Source organism: Babylonia areolata, chromosome 29, assembly GCF_041734735.1.
Source record: "Babylonia areolata isolate BAREFJ2019XMU chromosome 29, ASM4173473v1, whole genome shotgun sequence".
In the NCBI taxonomy this organism is placed as follows: Eukaryota; Metazoa; Mollusca; class Gastropoda; order Neogastropoda; family Buccinidae; genus Babylonia; species Babylonia areolata.
Window position 1 is genome coordinate 25,917,155 of NC_134904.1, and position 23,610 is coordinate 25,940,764.

At 42.1% G+C, this 23,610-nt stretch overlaps 1 protein-coding gene across 1 annotated transcript in view; it reads left to right on the top strand.

Annotated features, from left to right (window-relative positions):
* LOC143274625 (PR domain zinc finger protein 14-like) overlaps window positions 1-23,610 on the top strand; it is a 145,817-nt gene that overhangs the window by 32,348 nt on the left and 89,859 nt on the right. The window contains exons 5-6 of the mRNA XM_076578495.1: window positions 14,128-14,140; window positions 15,411-15,448. Of these exons, the coding sequence (XP_076434610.1) occupies window positions 14,128-14,140; window positions 15,411-15,448 (51 nt within the window). The remainder of the gene's footprint in view (window positions 1-14,127; window positions 14,141-15,410; window positions 15,449-23,610) is intronic.

Consider the following 23,610-nt stretch of genomic DNA (forward strand, 5'->3'; position numbering starts at 1 on the left):
TGTCTGTATTGCTGTCTCTTTGACATGTACGCTCAACTTTTCTTCTTCTCCAGTTAACATTTACTCATTTTATTATGCACATTCGAATGACCGTGATTCTCCTGTTCGTTCTTTAGTTTAACGTCTTTTCACTGTAAGTGATATTAAACGAGGGATTCTCCCGTCTTGTTTATGTGTTTTACACACACACACACACACACACACACACACAGTTTCTCACTCACTCACATTATTTTTTTCACACACAGTTTTTCACTCATACATATTATCTTTTTAATCACATTCCTTCTTTGTTCTTTTCGTTCATGTTTTTTTCCCCTTTCTTTATGTTCTTTTTCTTTTCTCTCAGAAGACACAAATGCATGTCTGTGTGTCACGGTTAGTTCGAAGAAGAAAAGGAAGTGAGCATTAAACAAAAGAGTATTTTAAGCATGGCTGACGTTTGCTTATATCCTGTTGTTTTCTGTGGGAATTGTTTTAGTTTTCTCCCTTGATGTTTTACGCGGCTGGTATTTCTTTCCCTTTGTCTTGAGATTCTCTATTACTTGTTCGTATATGTTTTCATGTTCAACTGCACTCGAAGGCTGTTACGGCTGATTTGAACAAGAACTGATTTTCTCATTTTCCCATTTTCTAATTGATTTTTTTTATGGGAGGTGGGGACGAGGGGGGCGGAAGAGTGTGGTAGTTAGGTGGGTAGGGGTGGGGGGTTGAGTTGTTTTTTCCAGAAAAGGGAAGAATGGGGCTGGGTTTCCGGCCCGATCGTATGTGGTTTGCTTTTTTTTTTTAATTTTTTTTTTTTTTAAATCGATATTTTATCTATTTCTTTTAAATCGTCTTTGAAAATACACATTTATGTTATTCTGATTAAAAATTATTGTCCGATTTTGTTTCTGTATAAAACAATAATTAAAAACGAATTATATAGCGCCTTCCAACGCTCAAGGCGCCTAACAGTAACTGCAAAATGTAATACGCCAAAAACATTAATATGATATGGTGTTTAACGCGAAAATAGATAACGAGTAACAATATCACACACACACACACACACACACACACACAGGGGTTTTGAACAATCTGATGGTGTTGAGAGAGTTCACGTCAAGATTTGTAAAATGAGGGAGGAATTTTTGTTTAATGTCCCGTCACACATATCGGTGATTGAAGACATTTTGTTAAAGTATTTATGAATACATCTGAGTATTATCGGTTAGAAGGGGGGGAGATGTGGATGAATTCAGGGTTGGGTGAAACTGGGCAAATGAGGGTAAAAATGTAGGTGAAATTTGGAAGAAAAACAAAACAAACAACCCCCCCCCCCCCCCTCTAAATACAGTTACAGGAAATTACTTAAAGGACTTAGTAAAAGAGAAGTCGTTAAACTGACAAGCGAAACAACTGATAATGAATGCAAAAAGTCAAAAACATCAACGTTCTCAGTCACTTGTGAAGACACACTTTCGTGTACAAAAGGCTTCATCAAGCTACAGCGAAAAATTATATGCTCAGTTGTCAGGTTACTAAAGCATATGCACTTGACAGAACAATACTTGGTCCGTAATGAATTTGATAATAGTCTGAGAGCTAAACTCAGAATTGGTCTGCGAATCGGACCAAAGTCTGAGAGAGTCAACTGACGAGGTTTTAGACTTGAATTCAAGCACCTATAAAAGTCTCTTTCTTGTATATTGCTTGTTTCCTTGTATGACAATGGGCAATATACTTTGATACTATTTATATGATTTTTTGCTCCCCTTTTTGCTGTCCTGTCTGCTTGGTCGTTATAACGGAATCCAGTGTGGGATGGTATCCAACAAAAATCAACATTTGTACCCTTCACAAATAGGGAGTGCAATAAATACCTCATTTCAAACAAGAAATCTTCTCTTTGATCATTCTCAAAAAGGAGGAAACCTTTTAAGACAGATTGAGAATCAACACAAAATAGGATATTACTTACTATGATCGGTATATCAACAAGATGATTTAAAGCCATAAGGATGGCCACCAATTCAGCTGTAAAAATTGAATGTCCCTTACCTAAATAATATGATTTTTTTTCTGTTTTTAGGTTAGGAATGACAAAAGCAGATCCTGCACTGCTATCATCCAGGACCGAGCCATCAGTGTAAACTTTTAAATGATAATCAAAATTTTCTTCTAATTCAATTCTGACAGATGCTGCTATTATATGTGGAGATTCTCCTTTTGTTGTGTCAGAAGCACATATGTTGACGTTTGCTTTTCTTAACTCCCAGGGAGGGACAGGTGGCACCAGAACACGAGGTGCCATATCATGCAAATCAATGTCTGAAGAATTAAAAATATCTGACACATATGTGCGAATGGTTTGTAGATTTGAATTATTCTGTGCATTTTTTGGAAAATCAATATCAGACCTAATATTTAATTCCTCAAAATCATCCACTGCTGTACATCTCACAATATATTTAGCAGAACTTAATTTTCTGATTTCTTCTAGTGGTAGAATACCCGCAAGCTTATAGGCTTCTGAGGTCTTAGTATGCACAGGTACCCCTAAAGCCAGTTTCACAGCTTTACTGTCAATTATTCGCAGCTTCTTTAGAAACGTCGGCGGAGCAGAAAAGAAAATTTCTTGACCGTAGGTCAATCTTGATCTTACTAGAGATGTCGCTAAATGTAAAAGAATTTTGGAGTCTTGTCCCCAAGGAGAGTGACTTACAATTTTTAAGAAATTTAAACTTTTAACTGCTTTAGTCACCATTGAATCAATGTGTTTCTTCCAGTTTAGTTTTGAAGTAAATAGGATCCCAAGAAATTTATTTCCGACTTGAAAAATATTTCACGTCCTCCTAAAAAAATCGTGGTAGTTTGCTGGGATTATAACCATTATTAAAGAGGATCAAATGTGTTTTTTCTACAGAAAACTCAAAACCATTAGATTGCATTAGCTACTCAGTCTATCGAGTTCACCCTGAAAATGTTTTTGTACATAATGTAATTGATGTAATGTAGGCTTGCCGTTTTCCTCAAGGATGTCTGAATCCATATAGCAATATCATCAGCATATTGAACCAGCTTGGTAGATGATGAAAAACATGTATGTAAATCATAAAGCATAATGTTGAACAACAATGGAGAAATAATGGAACCCTGCGGGATTCCCATGTTTATAGGCCTAGAGGTTGATAAAGTTACTCCCACTTTTGCCACTATATATCTCCCACTTAAAAAGGATTTAACATAGTCATAAACATGACCCGACAGACCAATTTGTTTCAGCTTAAATAACAGTCTGCTATGCCATACTCGGTCATAAGCTTTAGTAAGATCGAAGAAGGACGCAAGGATACTTTTTCGCTTAGAAAACTGTTTTTTAATTTGGGTAGTGAGACGGGTCAGATGATCAATTGTAGATCTTCCTTTCCGGAATCCAGTTTGAGCTAACGGAATTATGTTATTTTTGTCACAGTAATACACCATTCTAATATTTACAATTTTCTCCATGACTTTCCCAACGTGGGAGGTAACCGAAATAGGTCTATAACTCGAAGTTTCTGTTCGAGGTTTACTCTGTTTTAATACAGGAGTTACAATGGAAGTTTTCCATACCTCAGGGATTTGTCCACATTCCCAGCACTTTTGAAATAATGTATGTAATATAATTATCCATTTTTCTGGCAAATGGTTTAACATGGTGTAAGATACTACATCCTTACCAACTGACACATTTTTGTTACTCAACAAATGAATAGTGTTCTTTATCTCCTGTAAAGTTATTGCCGAATTGATTGTATTATCATTTTGTGGGGTAGGATCTCTATATTTGTCACTGATTTCTTCTTCCTCTCTTAAAGTGTTTTGTTTAGTTGACAAACTATCTACACTGCCTGTTTTAGAATATATACAAACAAATTCTTCAGCCTTCTCTTGAGGGGACAGAAACTCTTTATCTTTTGTTTTAATAGGATAGTCTTGCAGAACAATGCCTGATTTCATTTCTTTCATTTTGGCCCACACTTTCTTCATATCCTTATGGTCAGGTACTTCATTCAAACAGAATTGTGACCAGTATTGTCTTTTTTCTCGGGCTATGATTCTATTCGCCTTGATTTTTGTGTAACACATGTCTTTATGAGCGGCTTCTTTTACATCTTTGTCAGGTACTTTTCTGAGTCTTAACCATGTTAGGTATGCTAGTTTCTTTGTATTTACAGCCTCCGCACATGCATCATTCCACCAAACATTTCCAGAAAAAATGTCACTCCTCTTTGAACCTTTTTGGGGAATTGCTGTTTCAGCAGCTCCAATAATTGATTTTTGAAAGTTGTTATAAAAAAACATTTAAATCTTCACAAAAAATTTCACTTTCAGAAATGTTCGTAAGATAGTTTTGAAATGTTTCCCAGTTTGCATATTTGTAATTGAATTTTGGGATTTCGTCTTCTCCGCTGTATTTAGATATATTACAATCCTTAAAAGACAGTGTGATTGGCAGGTGATCACTGCCTAGTGGATCATCCCCAGTATCCCACTGTACTGTTAAAGCTAGGGATGGTGATATGAAGGTTAGGTCAAGTGCCAATGCTCTATGATGAGCCACATCTGGGATACGTGTAATCCTCCCATCGTTAAGTAAATGCAACGATGAATCAACAATATTTTCAACAAAGTCAGGATGAGATACTATTTGACAATCACTATCCCAGAAGGGCGCATGGGAATTAAAATCTCCTCCGACGATCCATCTTTCTTTTGAGCAATTTAATGTTCGCAACCAATTTGTATTTTGCTTACTTGGACCTTTGGGATAGTAGACTGACGCAAAATGTATGATTTGATTATTAGAGACATGCAATTTTACAAACGTAGCTGACATCTTTTCAGTATAGTTTGAAATAGGAGATTTTGTAAAATGATTTTAGGTGTCGGAAAGGATGTTAAAAACAGTGTTGCTTTGGGCGAATACGGTAGATTCCCGGTATACATCGATACCTCTGTTTGATATTGGACCAGACTTCTTGCCATGCTGAGTACAGGTACCCAAAACAGTGTTATTTGATGCCGCTCCAACATGGCTTAGCAGGTAGAAGGAACTGGGTGACTCAGATCTATTTTATGTTCACATGGATTTGGCTATGTATGGGAAATGCAAAATGTTGGTGACATTTCACAGTTCATCAATGCATTCAAAACACGTCTTTGTGATTCTTATCGTCAGAACTGGCATGACTCACTGTTTCCCACCCAGTCAGATGAACTTTCATCCCGAGATTTGTAGGGCAAATTACGTTCGTCTTTTGACGTCTTATGAACATCGCCGTGTACTTTGCCTTTTTCACGTTGCAACAAGTACCCTTGAATGGCGTTTCTCGCTTTGGGAAACCATTATTGAACCCATTCTGTGCCCAATGTGACAGATACGACCCCATTCTGTTCCCAGTGTGACAGATACGAGATTGAAGACTTTTGCCATTTTTTGCTTGTCTCTCCGAGAATCACTGCGTAAAATATATATTCCCCACTATAATCATATTTTCCTTTCAAGTTCTAAAGTCCAGTTGCTCTGCTCAAACTTGTTGGATAATAGGATCATCAAATGAGGAATTTACATTAAAGAATGCTTAAAGATCAGATCTGTATAACTGCAATGTTACTTACAACAATTCAGCAAAAAGTATATTTATATATATTGTGCGTGCTTGATTACAAAATCACCTGGAGTGCCCCATGGTTGCTATTGTCTACCCATTTGTCCATATGGGTCTAATGGCCTGTAAAAACTGAATAATTATTTTTGTATTTGTATTTGTACACGCATGCACGTGCGCACACACAACACGCACACGCATGCACACACATATAGACACTGGCACACACACAATACACTCAAACACACACACACACACACACACACACACACACGGGCGACCGCACTCACGCCTCCTCCTTCCTTCTCGTGCACACACATGACATTTAAGTAATAATGAGGATGGAAACAGCACGCTCTGAAAAGGTTGGCAGGGGGTAGTTTTATCTTAGTAATGGGTATACAGATATGTTTTCAGTCCTGACCTGAAAGATTCCACTGTGTCGGAGAGAGTATGGTAGCGAGTTCCAGAGCTTAGCTGCTGAAAAAAACAAGGTTCATTGACCATGCTGTTTGCGTGTGAAATAATGAAGCTAAAGAGCCTGGTGTCAGCAGAGGATCGAAGGGTCTTGGAGGGAATGTATGTAAGCATGGAGAAGTTTAGGTAGGCACTGAGGAGCAGAGCCTGTGATAAATTTGAAGTAGAGATAGGAGCACTTGTATTTTACTCTGTGTTCAATTGGAAGCCAGTGCAGTCTATAAAGTAAAGGAGAGCATCGTTGATTTCTAGAAGATCTATAAATAAGCCTAGCGCTGAAGAGGTTGATTGACAGACTGAGGACAGTCAATGAAACTGCAGTAGTCGAGACAAGAAAGTGGTGTTAGTAGAGACTTGAGTCGTAGTTGCTTCTTCCGTAAGAAGTGAACGGATTAAAGATATGCTTCAGCTCCAAGTATGCTAGTTGGCAGGTTCTATGTAGCATGCTGTTTCAGTCAAAGATAATTGTCAAGAAGAACGCCAAGGTCACAGACACAGTCAGAGAACTCGTTTTGGCAATCAGCCATTTGGAGTGAAGAAGGAGTAGGAACTGAAAAAGAAGTGGATTGAGACTTTTTAAAGAAACGGATATTGTTACATAATATTTCGTTTTCATTTGTGTGCTGTGTCTTTTGTACTTCCTGTGTCCACGGACGAGCTGCGAGAAGGAGGAAATGACAGAGGATTAGAAAGAAAAAGAAAACAAGAGATCAGAACGGCGCATGTATATTTCATCAACGCCAGCGAATATACCAACGCTAAACGAACAAAGAAATGTGTCACTATCTTGTAACCCCCCACCAGCCACACCCCGCCCCCTCCTCGTTTTCAATCATTTGCCTTCTGTGTATTCGTATCTGTTTGTTTTTATTATATTCAGTATACTTACCTATTTAATTATTCATTTTATTTCATTTTGGTTTAATGTTTTGTGCATACCCATGGTAGGCTCTCAAGGCCTTACCGGTGTAACAGGCCCAAACCTATCCCTGGCTGGTTCTTATCCCGGGTAGGAAGTAGCCTAGAACATTTCTTACCCCTCCTTGCTGGAATATACCCCCTGTGTACACTTCGCTCACCCAACCAGTCTGTATCACATTTACATTGATGATGATGGTGATGATGATGATGATGATGATGATGATGATGATGGGAATTTATATAACTCCTTCCAACGCTCAAGCCAAATTGCAATTAACGCAAAAAAGTGATATGATGATGTTTGTCAAAAAAGTTATTTGATGATGTTCGTCCTTCGGATTCGATCAGATGAAAGATCAGTGGCTGTGGGTCCAGAGGTGACTGGTGAAGCCAATCCGGGCCCTGAAGTCTCGCCTACATGTGGGACACAAGTGAGTGGGTGCTGTTGTGGCAGTGGATGCTGCTCGGGCCTTGCGTACAGCAGGCTTTCGGTGCGCTTCGGTGATGCGCCTGGCTTCAGCTGCACGGGCTTCTGTGGTGATTATGCTGTGCCAAGCTGGACGGTCCTGAGCAAGTGTCTCCCACGTGTTGATGTCGACGCCCAGGACTTGAGGGACGCTTTGAGGCAGTCTTGGTAGCGTTTCTTCTGTCCTCCAACTGAGCGCTTGCCCTGACACAGCAGCTGATTAGACAGTCGGCTGTCTGACATTCTGACCACATGTCCAGCCCACTTGGCTTGGACATTCTGCAGAAGGGTTTAGACGCTACAGAGGCCAGCTCGTTCCAGGACTTCCGTGTCGGGGACTTTGTTCTGTCTGCAGAGACAGCTCAGGTTGAGCTGATTGGCGTGTCTGCTGTAGACAGCCCAGGTCTCGCTGGCGTAAAGGAGGGTGGTAAGGACCACTGCACGGTAGACCTTCAGCTCAGTGGTAGAGCTGAATCGTCTTCGCTCCCAGACGTTCTCACGGAGTCTCCCAAAGGCGGCGCTGACTTAGGCAATCCTGTTTCTGACGCTAGCGTCTATGTTCACACACACAGACAAACACACACACACACACCACCACCCCCACCCACCCAAGGAAACACACGTATGTCCTTCACGTGCCATGCCACGCCCGCTCACATCATGCTCACTTTCAGACAACATCAGAGAGGTTAACAGTGACCTAGTTGGCATCCAGTGCAGGGGAGCATGTCTATGTTTCCCCAGGTCTAAGTTCTCCCAGGTCTATATTCCCCTATGTCGAAGTTCCCCCCACAGCTGACCATGGTTGACCACAGTTAAAGAGTGCTCAGACTGCATTATGTTGTCACATTTGTACATTATGTCTTTGAAGATGTTTGACCACTGCATGACCACTACTGACTACTATCAGAGTCAAGTTTATATCACATTGTATGCACTATTGCAACGTTTTAGCAGATTTCACTATACTATTGGCCATTATTGACCATTACTTGCCACTGCTGGCCACTACGTCAAATTCTTTAGATTGCGTTTTTTTGTCACATTTGTGCATTATCAAGACGTCCTAGTTTTTTGTTTTTGATTTTATTAACTGCAAACTGACCACTGCTGACCGCTGACCACCACTGACTGTTGACCATTGCTGACCACTGCTGATCACTGACAACCACTACCCAGTGACCACCACTCACCACTACTGACCACTACAGTCCACTGACTACTACTGACCACTGCTGACCGCTATCCATTGCTGCCCACCACTGACCACTGACTACTGCTGATCACCGCTAACCACTGACCACTACTGACCACTGCTGGCCACCATATACTGACCACTAACCATTATTGACCACTGACCACCGTGACATCCATTGACCACTGATGACCACTGACTAATGCTGACCACCACTGACCACTGCTGAGCAACACTGACCACCACTGACTACTACCACTACTGATCACTTACAACCGCTAACCACTGACCGACCAGAACCAACCACTGACCACTATATATTGACCACTTATGACTACTGACTTCTGACCACCACTGACCGCTTCTGACCACTGACCACTTTGACAAATGACCACTGCTGCACAGCACTGACCACTGCTAATCACCACTGACCACTGACTTCTGCTAACCACTGATATCACTGTCCACTAATAACCAGTTTCCCATTACTGACCACTACTGACCGATGACTACCACTGACTACTGCTGACCACCGCTGACCACAATCACAGAGCACCATCGACTACCACTTACCACCGCTGAGAACCACTGACCACTATATACGCACCACTACTGACCACCAACCACCATTAACCGCGGACAACTACTGACCACTGCTGACCACCACTGACCACTCCAGATCACTGGCCACTGTTGACGACCACTGACCACTACATACTACTGACTACCGGTGAGCATGACTGACCACTACTGACCGCCACAGACCACCACTGTCCACTACTGACTGGTGACCACCGCCGACCACTATGGACCACTGGCCACCACTGACCACTACTGACTGCTGACCATTGACTACTGCTGACCACTGCTGACAAGCACCCAAAAGTGTATGTATGATTAAACAAACATATGTTTAGGGGAACATAGACTTGGGGATGCGGGGGATACAGACCTGGGGGAACATAGACCTGGAGTAATATAGACCTGGGGGAACATAGACCTGGAGTAATATAGACCTGGGGGAACATAGACCTGGAGTAATATAGACCTGGGGGAACATAGACCTACCAATAACGTTTTTTGGGGAACATCGACCTGGGGGAATATAGACTGGGAGAACAAAGACCTGGGGGAACAAAGACCCAGAAAACGTAAATTTAGGGGAACATTGACCCGTGGGAACATAGACCTGGGGGAATATAGTCCTGCAAGAACTTGTAGCTGGCTGAAGGAAAATTCTGGGAAACATAGACCTAGGGGAACATAAAGTTGACCCCCCGAATTATCGGCAAAATAAACCGCTAAATCATCATTCCAAGGAGCGCGCGCGCGCGCGCGCGTGTGTGTGTGTGTGTGAATCAGAATCAGAATCAGATGTCATGAAAACCGTGAATGAAAGGTTTATAGACACAACAATTAAGGGAGTGTTTGTGTGTGTGTGTGTGTGTGTGTGTGTGTGTGTGTGTGTGTGTGTGTGTTCTTTGTCTCTGTTCTTGGTCTTTGATTTTTTAGTGGAGATACCTTTCTTCAATACCTTCTTTTTCTTTCTTGTTTCTCTTCTCAGTTTCTTCTTTCTTCATTGTTCATTATCTAAAAAAAAATATAGTTTAAAGTTTTATTCATCCTTTCACTCCAGTTACTTATGGAGGACTGCTATCAAATGATACTTTTACGCCCAAAAGAAGACATTCAAATACTCAACACTATAACTTAATAAGAAAACGCAAATATGTTTCAAATAACAATTAGCATTTGAATGTGCAAATTTGATAAACGTACTTATAGCTAACAAATTCCATCTGCTTCCTATGAACAGAAAACAAACAAACAGAAAATGAAAACCGACTTAGGAGACACACGCTTGTTTCGGAAGTCATTATACTTTGTGCATTCCATTATAAAATAGAACTCATCCCCAGTCACAGCCGTATTACAAACCTTGCATAACCGCAACTTTCGTGGTGTGCCACTACGTCTCCCTCTTCCTATTTCCAACAGAAGATTACTTGGCATAATTTATCAAAAGCAATCACTGTACAACAGAGTGACTGAACGTCTCTAGGAACGAACTTCATGTTCAAAGATAATATTAATTAAAACAGGTGTTTCATATCGAAAATTTTAATTGCAAATAAGACAACAGTTTTATCCAAGCAACAAGTTCCGGCAATGACGAGGATGTGAGCAGATTGTTGGGCTCTCTCAGCTTGTTGTGTTATTCACGGGTGTTCAGAGTGTAAGGAACAGTTTCATTCTGTGAGAATTTTCATAGATGTTTCACGGATGTTTCAAGCTCTCCAGTGTGTGTGATCTTCATTCTTTCAAGAGATGTTAGCCAAATCGTGAACTGATCGTTGGTGTGCTAACCAAGATGGCGCCTTCAAGTGTTGTTTTACGCTGTGAAAAAAAGCATCGTGTGTTGTAAACGCGTTCAGTAAGTGATTTTTGTCACCAATGTCGTGCCATGTCTGTTAAACGTTTAGCAAGCTCACCGTTAGTCGACAGCGACGATGATAAGAGACAATGTATCGAGGCAAATTCTAGTTTCACTGACTCTGAAACAACAATCATAAGCCCTGCGTTTCTGACTAGCACCATTTTGGAATCGGACTCAACAATGGGAGGAGAGGGAACACAGATGTCAGTGAAAGAGGAGGTGAGGGCTGCACTAACTGATCCAGAGATTATAAGATTGTTTACAAAAAGCTTAGCTTCCGAAGTGGCGAGTGCTTTGGGGAAAGAGATTTCAGCTTTAAAAGAAAAAAATTCAGAAAAAGACATTGAAATACAATCTTTGAAAGACAAAGTGGATGAACTGGAACAGTATAGCAGACGGAACGCAATACGAATTAATGGTGTGCCGGAGGTTGATGGAGAAAACACAGACGAAATAGCACAGAAAATAGCAAAAGAAATTGGTGTCGACCTGGACAGCTGTATGATCGACCGATCACATCGTGTGGGAAGAAAGAATGACAGGGGGAGTGTCGGTAATCGAGCTATCATCGTCAAATTATCCTCTTACCGTTGCAAACACCAAGTCATGGCAGCGAAGAAAAAACTTTCCAAAGTAAATCCACGCATTCTGTTTGCCACGCCTGCCCCTACAACTGCCGCCGCTGCTGTCCAGGCTCCAGCCGCCCGTCTGTACATTAACGATGACCTGACCAAGACGAGGGCGGACATTGCTGCTGCCGTCAGGACCAGCAAGAAGGAAAGATTTCCGAGACATGGACCAGGGACGGAGTGGTGTTCGTGAAGACTGGAGAAACAACACATCGTGTAACCACTCAACGCCAGTTTAACGCTCTCTTCTGACTGTTCGTCGTGAATTGTGACACAGCTATCTATTTCACGGTGATTTATTCGATTTTTCAATGATTGTGATTACCTGATTGTGTGTGTATGTGTGTGTGTGCGTGTGCGTGCGCGTGTGCGTGTGTGAGCGTGTGTGTGCCAGTGCGCGCACGTGTGTATATATGTTGAGCACGATTGTTATGACTCTCTGAGTGGTTGAGCGTGATTGTTATGACTTTGCCACTATCTCTCTCTCTCTCTCTCTCTCTCTCTCTCTCCCAATTACATTACTCCTTAGATGATGTTCACTTTTCAGTGTATTATTATTGTATTTACTATGTTAGTATTATCATTAATATTATTATTGTTGTTGTTGTCAGTGGTAGTTGCGGTAATAATAGTTTGTGTGTGTGTGTGTGTGTTTCATGTTGTTGTTTTTGACTCACTTGTGTAAACAAACTGAGTCTATGTTTTAACCCGGTGTTCGGATGTCTGTCGGTGTGTGTGTGTGTGTGTGTCTGTGTGTCTATGGTAAACTTTAACATTGACATTTTCTCTGCAAATACTTTGTCAGTTGACACCAAATTAGGTATAAAAATAGGAAAAATTCAGTTCTTTCCAGTCATCTTGTTTAAAACAATATTGCACCTCTGGGATGGGCAGGAAAAAAAATGAAGCCTAATTATATGCAAACTGCATTTACTGTTATATTAATATTTTTTTGTATTCTCTAAACTTGGCACTTGGATCTGATATTCTGACACACCAAGAGCAGTCATTATTATCATTTTTTGTTCAAACAGGAACTTCTTTTGCTAAGCATGGAAGTTTTATTTATTTTGCAAACGTTTTGGTGCAGATAGTAAAAAGGGAAATTACTCTGTAATTAATGCTAGGGGACTTAATTTGCTTTAAACTGATCTTTCTCATCTTAAACATTACATTTTGAAATTATATTCAATACATAAACAGCTTGTGTGTTTTACTCTCAGTGTACATGGCTTTCACTATGTTCATTCGCCCAAGTGGTCTTTTTCGGAAAATACTAAAATCAATACGACGAGTGGACTTTACAGATCTGTTGGCTGAGCCCTGAAGGTCATGGGCAAAAATCAATTGCATACACATATTTATACACATTCAAAGCGCGTGCTCATATTCTTCGCGAACGCGAACGACGGCATTTTGTTTCAAGTTGTTCAATCCTATATTCAATGGACAATACACGATAACATGTGATGGAAAGTTGGAAAAGGAGAACATTAAATATTTATTCAGAGAAAGATTTGTGAACGCCTCATCACTTACTGGATTATGTCCCAAACTGCCATAAAAATATCCACAGAATCAGTCGGAATTCACAGTTAAAAATTGTAAACCATGCGAGTTAATACCCTTGAATTGATCACGATGAAACGAAAAATTTTCCAGTCTTGACTTTTCTCAAAATGAAGTCCTTTTCACTTCTTACGACGTTTAGAAATACTTGTACTTGGCTCTACATGTTATTAGTTTAACAAAATACTACATTTTCATATCAACTTTAAAACTATAAAACTAGAATGAACATGAATCATCATAGCCTGGCTTCGCTGACGAAGATGTAGGAAGGGCGTTGGCCACGTCTGATGCAGGCACGCTCATGGCTGACAAGGCCAATGCGGGAAAAGCAGAGTCGGCCGCAGCGGTTGCAAGGGAAAGCCTGGTCTGGGTTCGCGGCTGCAGCGTCGTGGTTCTTCCTCCTTCTGCGTTTGTCCTCAAGGCTGGCCCTGCGGTTGTTTTCGAAGGAGGAGACAGCTTGGTGGATGGTGCGTCGCCAGGTCTCTCGATCAGCGGCTACTGCGGACCACTGGCGATGGTCAATGTGACAGGCACCGAGAGCTTTCTTCAAGGAGTCTTTGTATCTCTTCTTGGGTGCTCCTCTGTCACGGTGGCCAGTGGACAGTTCGCCATACAGCGCGATCTTGGGCAGGCGGTGGTCCTCCATCCTGGACACGTGCCCTGCCCAACGTAGCTGAGTCTTTAGCAGCACTGCCTCGATGCTGATAGTCTTTGCCTGCTCCAGGACCTCGACATTTGTGATGTAGTCACTCCAGTGGATGCTGAGGATGGTGCGAAGGCAGCGCTGGTGAAAGCGATCAAGCAGTCGTATGTGGTGCCGGTAGGTGACCCAGGTTTCGGAGCCATACAACAGGGTGGGCAGTACAACAGCTCTGTACACGCTGATCTTTGTGTCTTTCTTCAGGTGTTTGTTGTTCCACACTCTCTTGTACAGCCTGCCGAATGCGCTGTTTGCCTTTGCAAGTCTGTTGTCGATCTCCTTGTCGATCTTGGCGTCAGACGAGATGGTGCAGCCTAGGTAGCTGAACTGGTGGACCGACTTCAGCTCTGTCTCACCGATGTTGATGTGAGGAGCGTGGAATTCTTCCCGTGGGGCTGGCTGGTGGAGAACTTCCGTCTTTTTCAGACTGACTTCTAGGCCGAAGAGCTGCGCAGCCTCTGCGAAGCAGGACGTTATACGCTGCAGGGCCGCTTCTGTATGGGCGACGAGGGCAGCATCGTCGGCAAACAGAAGCTCTCTGATGAGTTGCTCCAGTGTCTTGGTGTGGGCCTGTAGCCGCCTCAGGTTGAATAGGCTGCCATCAGTGCGGTATCTGATGAAGATACCGTCGTCGTCGCCAAGATCTTCAGTGGCCTGTTGGAGCATCATGCTGAAGAAGATCGTGAAGAGGGTCGGCGCGAGGACACAACCTTGTTTCACTCCATTTCCAATTGGGAAGGGCTCCGAAAGGTCGTTGCTGTGTCTGACCTGTCCACGCTGTTCCTCATGTAGTTGGATGACCATGCTGAGGAATTTTGGGGGGCATCCTAGACGTTTCATGATCTCCCACAGACCTTTTCTGCTCACGGTGTCGAAAGCTTTCGTGAGATTGACGAATGTCGCATACAGTCCTTTGTTCTGTTCCCGACATTTTTCTTGTAGCTGTCTGAGAACGAAGACCATGTCAGTGGTGCCTCTGTTGGCTCTAAAGCCACACTGACTCTCTGGGAGATGTTCTTTGGCGATAGTAGGCACCAGCCGATTTAGGAGGACTCTGGCGAGGATCTTGCCTGCGATGGAGAGCAGAGTTATCCCCCTGTAGTTGGAGCAGTCCGACTTTTCTCCCTTGTTTTTATACAGGGTGATGATGACTGCGTCACGGAGGTCCTGTGGTAGTTTGCCTTGCTCCCAGCAGCAGACAAAGAGGTTGTGGAGTTTGGAGTGTAGTGCTGGGCCTCCATTCTTCCACGCCTCCGGCGGAATTCCGTCAACCCCTGCTGCCTTGCCACATTTCAGCTGTTCAATGGCCTTGACAGTCTCTTCTAGGGTTGGTAGCTCGTCCAGTTGTAATTTCACTGGCTGTTGTGGGATGCGGAGAATTGCCGTCTTGAACCGTGCGGTTGGCGCTGAAGAGGGCCTGGAAATGTTCCGACCACCTGTTCAGGATCGACGTCTTGTCTGTGAAGAGCGCCTGGCCGTCTGCGCTGGGCAAAGGACTCTGGACCTGGTATGAGGGACCGTACACCGCCTTCAAGGCTTCGTATAAGCCTCGGTAGTCACCAGTGTCTGCACAAAGCTGAGCCCTCTCTGCCAGGTTGGTACACCACCCATTTTGAATCTCACGAAGCTTGCGCTGGAGGTTGCTGCATATGAGCCGGAAGGTTGCTTTCTTCACCAGACAAGACGGTTGTGCAAGGTGAGCCTGGTGGGCTGATCTCTTCTTCGCCAGCAATTCTTGGATCTCCTGGTTGTTTTCGTCAAACCAGTCCTTGTTCTTTTTCGACGAGAACCCTAGGACTTCTTCAGAGGACTGCAGGATGGCTGATTTCAGCTGTGCCCATAGTGCTTCTGGAGAGGGGTCTGTGGGGCAACTGGGGTCTTCAAGTTTGTCCTGAAGCTTCGCCTGGAATTCAGCTTTCACTTCAGCTGACTGAAAGTTGCCGACCTGGAATTTCTTCCTAGGAGCTCCTCCTTTCTTTGGTTTGGGCTTGAAGTGGAGCCTGAGCTTGCTGCGGACGAGGCGGTGGTCAGTATGACACTCCGCGCTGGGCATCACTCGGGTGTGTAGGACGTCTCGTACGTCTCTCTGGCGCATCAGGATGTAATCAATGAGGTGCCAATGTTTGGACCGAGGATGCATCCACGTTGTCTTCAGGCTGTCCTTCTGCTGGAAAATGGTGTTGGTGATGGTAAACTGCTGCTCTGCACAGAACTCGAGAAGAAGGCGCCCATTGTCGTTGCAATTACCAACGCCATGCTTGCCAAGGACTCCTTTCCAGGCTTCTGAATCTTGGCCAACTCTGGCATTGAAGTCGCCAAGGATGATGACCTTGTCGTCAGCAGGGGTGTTCTGAACGAGGTTGTGCAGATCAGTGTAAAACTTGACCTTTTCTGTGGGGTCCGCTTGGAGGGTTGGAGCGTACACACTGAACAGAGTGGCATGCTGTTTGTTCCGTAGTGGGAGGCGCATGGACATAATTCGGTCTGAGTGTCCTGTTGGCAGGTTTTCAAGCTTGGAGGCAATGGTGCTCCTGACCATAAAGCCTACGCCATAAAGGCGTCTCTCGGTCTCTGGCTTGCCTGACCAGTAGAGGGTGTACCCAGCGCCGTGTTCCTGGAGGCTGCCTTCCCCTGCAAAGCGGACTTCGCTGACGGCAGCAATGTCAATGTTCAGTCTCTGAAGTTCGTGTGCGACTAGAGCGGAACGCCTTTCTGGGTGGTTGCTGTCTGCAGAGTCACGCATGGTTCGGATGTTCCAGCATGCTACCTTTAGTCCTTTTGCACCTAATTGTGAGGCAGGTGCCGGCCTTTTCTTCTCTATTGTTGTTCGACCGCGTTTGGAGATGCCCGTTGACCGCGGCTAGCCAACTGGGGGGTATGGAGATGAGCATTTGTTTGGACCACCTTTTCTAGGCCCCTCTCCGTGTGGAGCAAGCAGTGCTGTCCCTAGAAAAGGCTGCTTGGTCGTTCAGGGTGCTGCCGAGTGATGCTGTCACCTCCGGGTCAACAATCAGGCGACCAATATCCTGAACCGCCTGCATGCAGGATTGGAACTGCGGCTTCCAGTGACATCTTCCACCTGCCGTTTTCGCCCCTTTCCCATCGCTACAGGGCTTGGAATAGTTGGTGGCGCGGACGTGGACGTGTCATTCAAGCCTGCGCAATGGAATTTTTAGGTGGAGTGCAGTGTGCGCAGTACTGGCCCCACCCTTTACACCCGTGGTTCATCTGCCATAGCCTAGCAAGCTGGGACGGTGACAGTGAGGTCCTCAGGTCGTAGGTTTTATATCAGACTGTCCTTGTCCTAGCCTCTGGCTCAAAAACCTTCCTCGGAGGCACGGGGGCGCGGCTACTGAAAGTCGGGACATGGCCATGGACCCAGGGTCAATGCATGTCGAGACTGTCCTGCATTCCTTAGCACTTCATGGGTTTTACTTCAGACTTTTCCTTGTCTTAGATGGACTGCCTTCCCAGGCTGTCGAGCTCCATCTGCCCACATGTGACAGGTAGCACAGGGTTACATGGTACCTGTGGCAGGTAGAGACCTGACCTGACCTTGAGAATGAACATGAAAAAGAAATTGAATTGACTGTGTCGTACTACATTCCCGGTGGGTGAAACTAAACTTGTACATCTATCTAGATCTAGTGAAAACGGCTAAATGTTGCAGTGTGATTGCGGCGATAGCCATTAAAAAGAATTTTTTATTGCCCTTAAAGATTTTTTGAATGCTCAAGATACACCAGAATAATATGATTTAAACAGCGTTCTCACTGCGAATACCGCAATTGATTTATCGCCCTTTAAAAAAGTATATTCAAATGTTAAATTTTAGAACGTCAGTTAAGGAGCCACGATAGTGTAATGGATAAGGCAGTTTCTTCTCACCCGAACACGCTGGGTTCGAATCTGGTCAGATTTTTTTTTTTTTTTTTTTTTTTTTAAACGCGAAGCTTTATAATAACAAATACAGAACACATTTTAACGATTAGATTTTTTTTTAAAGTGTATCACAAGTGAGTCTTGAAGGCCTTGCCTCTCTTGTTCTTGTTTTGTTTAGTTTTGTCTTGCACTTCAACCTTCTTTTCATTATCAAATAATGTGTGTATTTTCGCCATTGCGCTTTGTATTGCTTGTTACATATGAACGAGCACGATATAAGCTCAGGCTTGTTGCTCAAGTTTTCTTAACTCACTCAATACGGCCAGTCCTCTCTTCTCCTCTACACAGACCCCTCGGATGTCCAGTGGGTGTCTGAATGGCCCAACCTTTAGCTTCCGTCGTCAGAATTGTGGTATTCTTTGTCAACATTCACGTCTTCAGTATAAGAGCCTTCCGCTTGCAATATTTTGATGATGGTAATTGGGGTGAAACGCTGTTAACGTCGTCTCTTTCGCCGTTCGTATGGAGAGAGTTAACTGAACGCTGTATTCCGCCTTGTTTCTTGATATTGATAATGTTTAAACCAACAAGTTCATTGATTACTTTCCAGTTTTGAATAAAAGCCCATTGGTAATAAATATTGTGTGCAATATATTCATCGCAGTTCCCAAACCCTTCATTCTAATGTTGTTAATCTTGGCAATCTTCAAATATCAATGTATATCAGGGGAAATGAGAGGGGGTAAGAAATGGCCCAGAGGATATAAACTGACCTAGGCCAAACTATACCCGGGGTAAGATGCAGCCCAGACCAGTTCTTACGGGGATAAACTCTGACCTAGGCTAGTTCTTACGGGGGTAAACTCTGGCCAGGGTAAGATCTGGCCTGTTACACCGGTGCGTTTGATCTATGTGTAGGTCAGGCATATGCACATTTAATTTTCTACGCAGATGTGGTGGAGCGTATGAAGACATCCGCATGCTTTGGCGCCTTCTTAAAACTGAGATTGAAACCCCTTCACCTCTCTTTCCCACCAAAATGCATGGATACATATTTCCTGATGTCATTACCCCAGCGAACTAAGATTTCGTTTTGTTTCATTTCTCACCCATCCTTGGAGCCAGAGTCTTTCGTTGTGTTGATGAAACAGGACACAAACAGTTATCATTAACAGTATAAACACGTTTGATTCAGCCGTAGCAAATTAAAAGAAAAACTACAGAAAGAGCTTTTTAAAATGCAAGGAAGTGGGGGAAAGGGTCTGATTATTGGAGCCTGATTAGATTTTTAGGGTACGTTGTATTGTATTGTATAACTCTTTTTGACACAACAGATTCATCTGTGTAAAACTCGAGCTGCTGGGCTTAGAGAGAGCGCCTTGCTGCAAGGAGAGTGCCATCCATTTTTTTCTGCCTGCAAGTGTATCAATTTTGTTTTCCTGTCAAAATGGACTTTTGCCAGGGACAACCCATATCAACCCACAATTTCTCGCAATCCCACTTCACGAAAAAGTGTAGAATTGCTAGAAAGTGTGATCGTTCCCTTCCCACGTTTTTCCTCAATCAGAAATATTTCCTTTATCATCTGAGTTAGTTTCTTGTCTTTTCCCAATGCAAATATTAGGTAAAAATGAGAGATACAGAAAAAAGAGAAAGAGGGGACCACAACGATGATCATGATAATGACAGTGGCGTTGGCGAAGACATCAAGAGTAATAGAAATGATTCTGAAACTGACATATGTTTATAGTGTTTCACATAATATGGTTCACTGCAATGCATCGACCTCATATTCAACATCGGAATCAATAGCAAACAGCGAAATTAAGGCGATGTGTATAACTCAAATAGAAATATGATATACCAAGACTTGAACCGATTCTTTCATGGGGAATGTTGGGAACAACATCAAAATGATTCAACTTTCTGCATAAATGTGACAGAAAAGGGTGTTTCACAACGCTTTCGCGTAGGAAGCGTGGAAACAGGACTAAATAGTTTTGATGTTTGTTGTGATGCCACTTTTTCTGTCATATATATTAATTTCATGCTTGTATATATGTTCATCTGTTTGTGTTAGCATCCTTGCGCATGCAAAGTTGCACTGAAAATAGATTTTTAGTTCAGAGAAGACGCTCAGAACATGAAAATGTAATTCCAAAAACAAAGTTCTTGTTCTTGATATGTTATTAGTATCATCGTCATTTTTATTGTTATTGACATTCATATTGGTGGAGTTGTTGTTGATAATTTCCCTTTTGCAAAGAGCAAAGGCCTCAGTGAATAGAGTCAACGAATGTATGTCTGGCTGTCTCTGTTTACATACAACTTGTCGCAGTTAGTTTGCTTTCATTTTCATTACGTTTTATTTACTTTAATTTGCTTTTATTTTCCGTATGTTTTCTTTATATGATTGTTTTAAAAGTTTTTCTTTGAATGTTTGTCCAGAGGCCCAGAAAAAAGTATATTGTGCCTATTCCTTTAGACCACTCTTAAAACGAAATTCCGTTTCGTTTTGTTCTGTCTGTCATGTACGTCCCTCTACTTTTGTTTGTCTGTCTGTCCATCTGTCTAGCTGTTTGCCTGTCTGTCTCTCCCTCCCTCTCTTTCTCTCTCTCTCCCCTCTCTCTCTCACCCCCTCTCTCTCCCCTCTCCCTCTCTCTCTCTCCCCTCTCTCTATCTGTCTCTCCCCCCCTCTCTCTCTCCTCTCTCTCCCCCCCCCCCTCTCTCTCTCTCTGTGTCCGAAAACAAGCCACAAAACTATCATTTACAGATGTTTTAGAAACTTTGAAAAAGAAGCTTTCCTTTCCGATTGACTGAATTCCCCATTATGCCAAACCTATCAGTTCACCGATCCAGACAAAGCCATAGACCTTTGGACGCGCACATTTAATGATATATACAACAAACATGCACCCTTAAAAACCAAGAGTAAAGCACCATCCCAAACCACCGTGGATAACAGCGGAAATCGATAAAGAAATAAATAAACGTGATCTTCTCAAAGCTGAAAACCATAAAGACTGCAATATACAGAGAAATAAGGTAACGTCAATGAAACGAAAAGCAGAATATCACTACTATCAATACTTAGTATCTGATAAACGCAATTCTAAATCTATCTGGACTGCCATTAACAAATTAACTAACAAGGAATATTCCAAATCGCAAGTGGATACGAAAGACATTTCCCCAATGACTACTTTTCAGATATAGCAGAACAACTGATAACAAATGATACATGGAAAGACAACGACTTAAAACAGTTAAACGATTTTGTTCCTCTAAAAATATTGATTGCAAAATATCAATTCCTTTCTTATCAGTACCTGACGTCTATGCAACCTTACTGTCCTTAAAGCAGTCTAATACAAGAGACCTAGACGAACTGGATGGCAAAATCATTAAGATAGCTGCCCCAGTGATAACAGATACCTTGACATACGTATATAACCTTTGCATTGATAAAAATTATTTCCCATTATGTTTCAAACAAGCTAGAGTCATCCCATTATTCAGATCCCTCAAATTACAGACCAGTATCAATTCTTTTCATTCTATCAAAACCATTAGAAAAACGCATAAAAAAACATTTACTTTCCCATTTGGATAAATTTAATCTGATTCATCCCAAGCAATTTGGTTTCAGAGAAAACAATTCCTGCCACACAGCACTGACACAAATGGTCGATAAATGCCTTTTAAATGTTAATGATAATGGACTAACAGGAGTAGTTTTTGTGGATTTTTCAAAAGCTTTTGATGTCATTAATCATTCTCTCCTATTAAAGAAGTTAGTTATGTATGAACTTTCTCAAGATACGATTCAGCTCATTTCATCATTTCTATCAAACAGAAAGCAGCTAGTTAGTATTACTGATTCTAAATCAGATTAAAAGACTATAAGATATGGTGTACCACAAGGGTCTATCCTTGGTCCATTATTATTCTCACTGTATATCAATGATCTGCTTCTGTATTCAACAACGGTTTGTGATTTATTTGCAGACGACAATTCAGTTTATTTTAATCATTCATCCATAAACGTATTGACATCAAAATTACAAGAAAGTATGAAGAATTTGGCCATATGGACATATTAATCACATGTGTCTCAATGCAACGAAAAATAAATGTATGTGTATTGCCACTAGACAAAAACATCAAAACAATTCAACAGACTTATTTTCTATTTCTCTCTCTGGATTTAAAATTGAGGAAGTAAAATCGCATAAGGTTCTAGGTATAATCATTGATAATGATCTATATTGGTCCGATCATGTTGCTTATCTGTGTAAAAGAATATCTCAAAAAGTATTTCAGCTATCTCAAATTAAACATTTTCTTAATATCAATGCTCGTAAAAAGTTCTTTCAAGCACAAACCAATCAATTGAAGATTATGCCTCGACAGTATGGGATTCAGCTAGTGCAAACATTCTAAACCCCATAAATAGATCGTATAAACGTGCTCTAAAACTAGTTCTTTTAAAATCCATCTCATTAACCACTGCTGATTATAAGTCATTGAACATTCTTCCACTGTATCAAAGACTAGAATATGAAAAGGCTCTGTTTATGCACAAAGCAGTTACTGGAGCTCCTCCTGGTATTGTAGATAACTTTCCAATAAACAGCAACAGAAACTTTCATAAACTTACAATACCTCTTCCAAGAATTGATCTCTTTAAGTCAAACCTTTCATACAGCGGTGGTTCGTACTGGAATAATCTGCCTTCCTTTTTAATACAGATAACCAGCAGTGTAAACTTCAGAAGCTCTTTAAAAAACTATTTGTTTGATAAAATGGAGAATATATGAATGATGTAAGTCAACCTTAATGACAATGCTGTTCTACGTAAACATGAAATGTCAAAACAAAACGCTATGCACTATTCTTCTTCTTCTCCTCATTATCATTATCATTATTATTATCATTAGTAGTAGTAGTAGTATAGTTCTTGTTGTTGTAAGGGATTATGCATATGCAAGTGCATTCGTTTGTGTGTGTGAATTGTCCGCTTTATCATTTGTTTTTGTTTTTCTGGCTGTGACATTGTTTTGTTTTTTCGCTCTTATTTCTTTTTAAAAAAATATATCTATTTTCTTAGCAGTAGTAGTGGTATTGGTAGTAGTGGTAATAGTGATAGTTGTAGTGGTAATGATGGCTTCATTGGTGTGTGTGTGTTTTGTGTGTGTGTGTGTGTGTGTGTGTGTGTGTGTTGTTGTTGTTGTTGTTGTTGTTGTTTTGTTTTGTTTTGGAGGGGGGGGGGGGGTGAGGGGGCGTATTATTATTATTATTATTATCATCATCATTTTTTGCTTGTTTGCTTGTTGATTTTCTTTGCCCTGAGGGCTGGACGAAAAAAATCATGTCCTTGCTTATTCCACTTCCCTCATTAAAGAAAATTCGTTCATTCATTCATTCTCTCCCCCCCCCCCACCCCCCACCCCTCTCTCTCTCTCCCCTCTCTCTCTCCTCTCTCTCTCTCCCCTCTCTCTCTCTTTCCCCCTCTCTCTCTGTCTCCCTCTCTCTCTCTGAATTAACTTCTTTCTCTTTTTCTTCAGTCTCTGACCTTTTGTCTTTAACAACTGGCCAGTGGCTCAACGTTATGACCCAAATCCCCACCCCACCTCTCAGCAAAGCAGGGGGCGGCAACTCTCACCAGTGGCGGGTCGTATCCACGACAATCTCT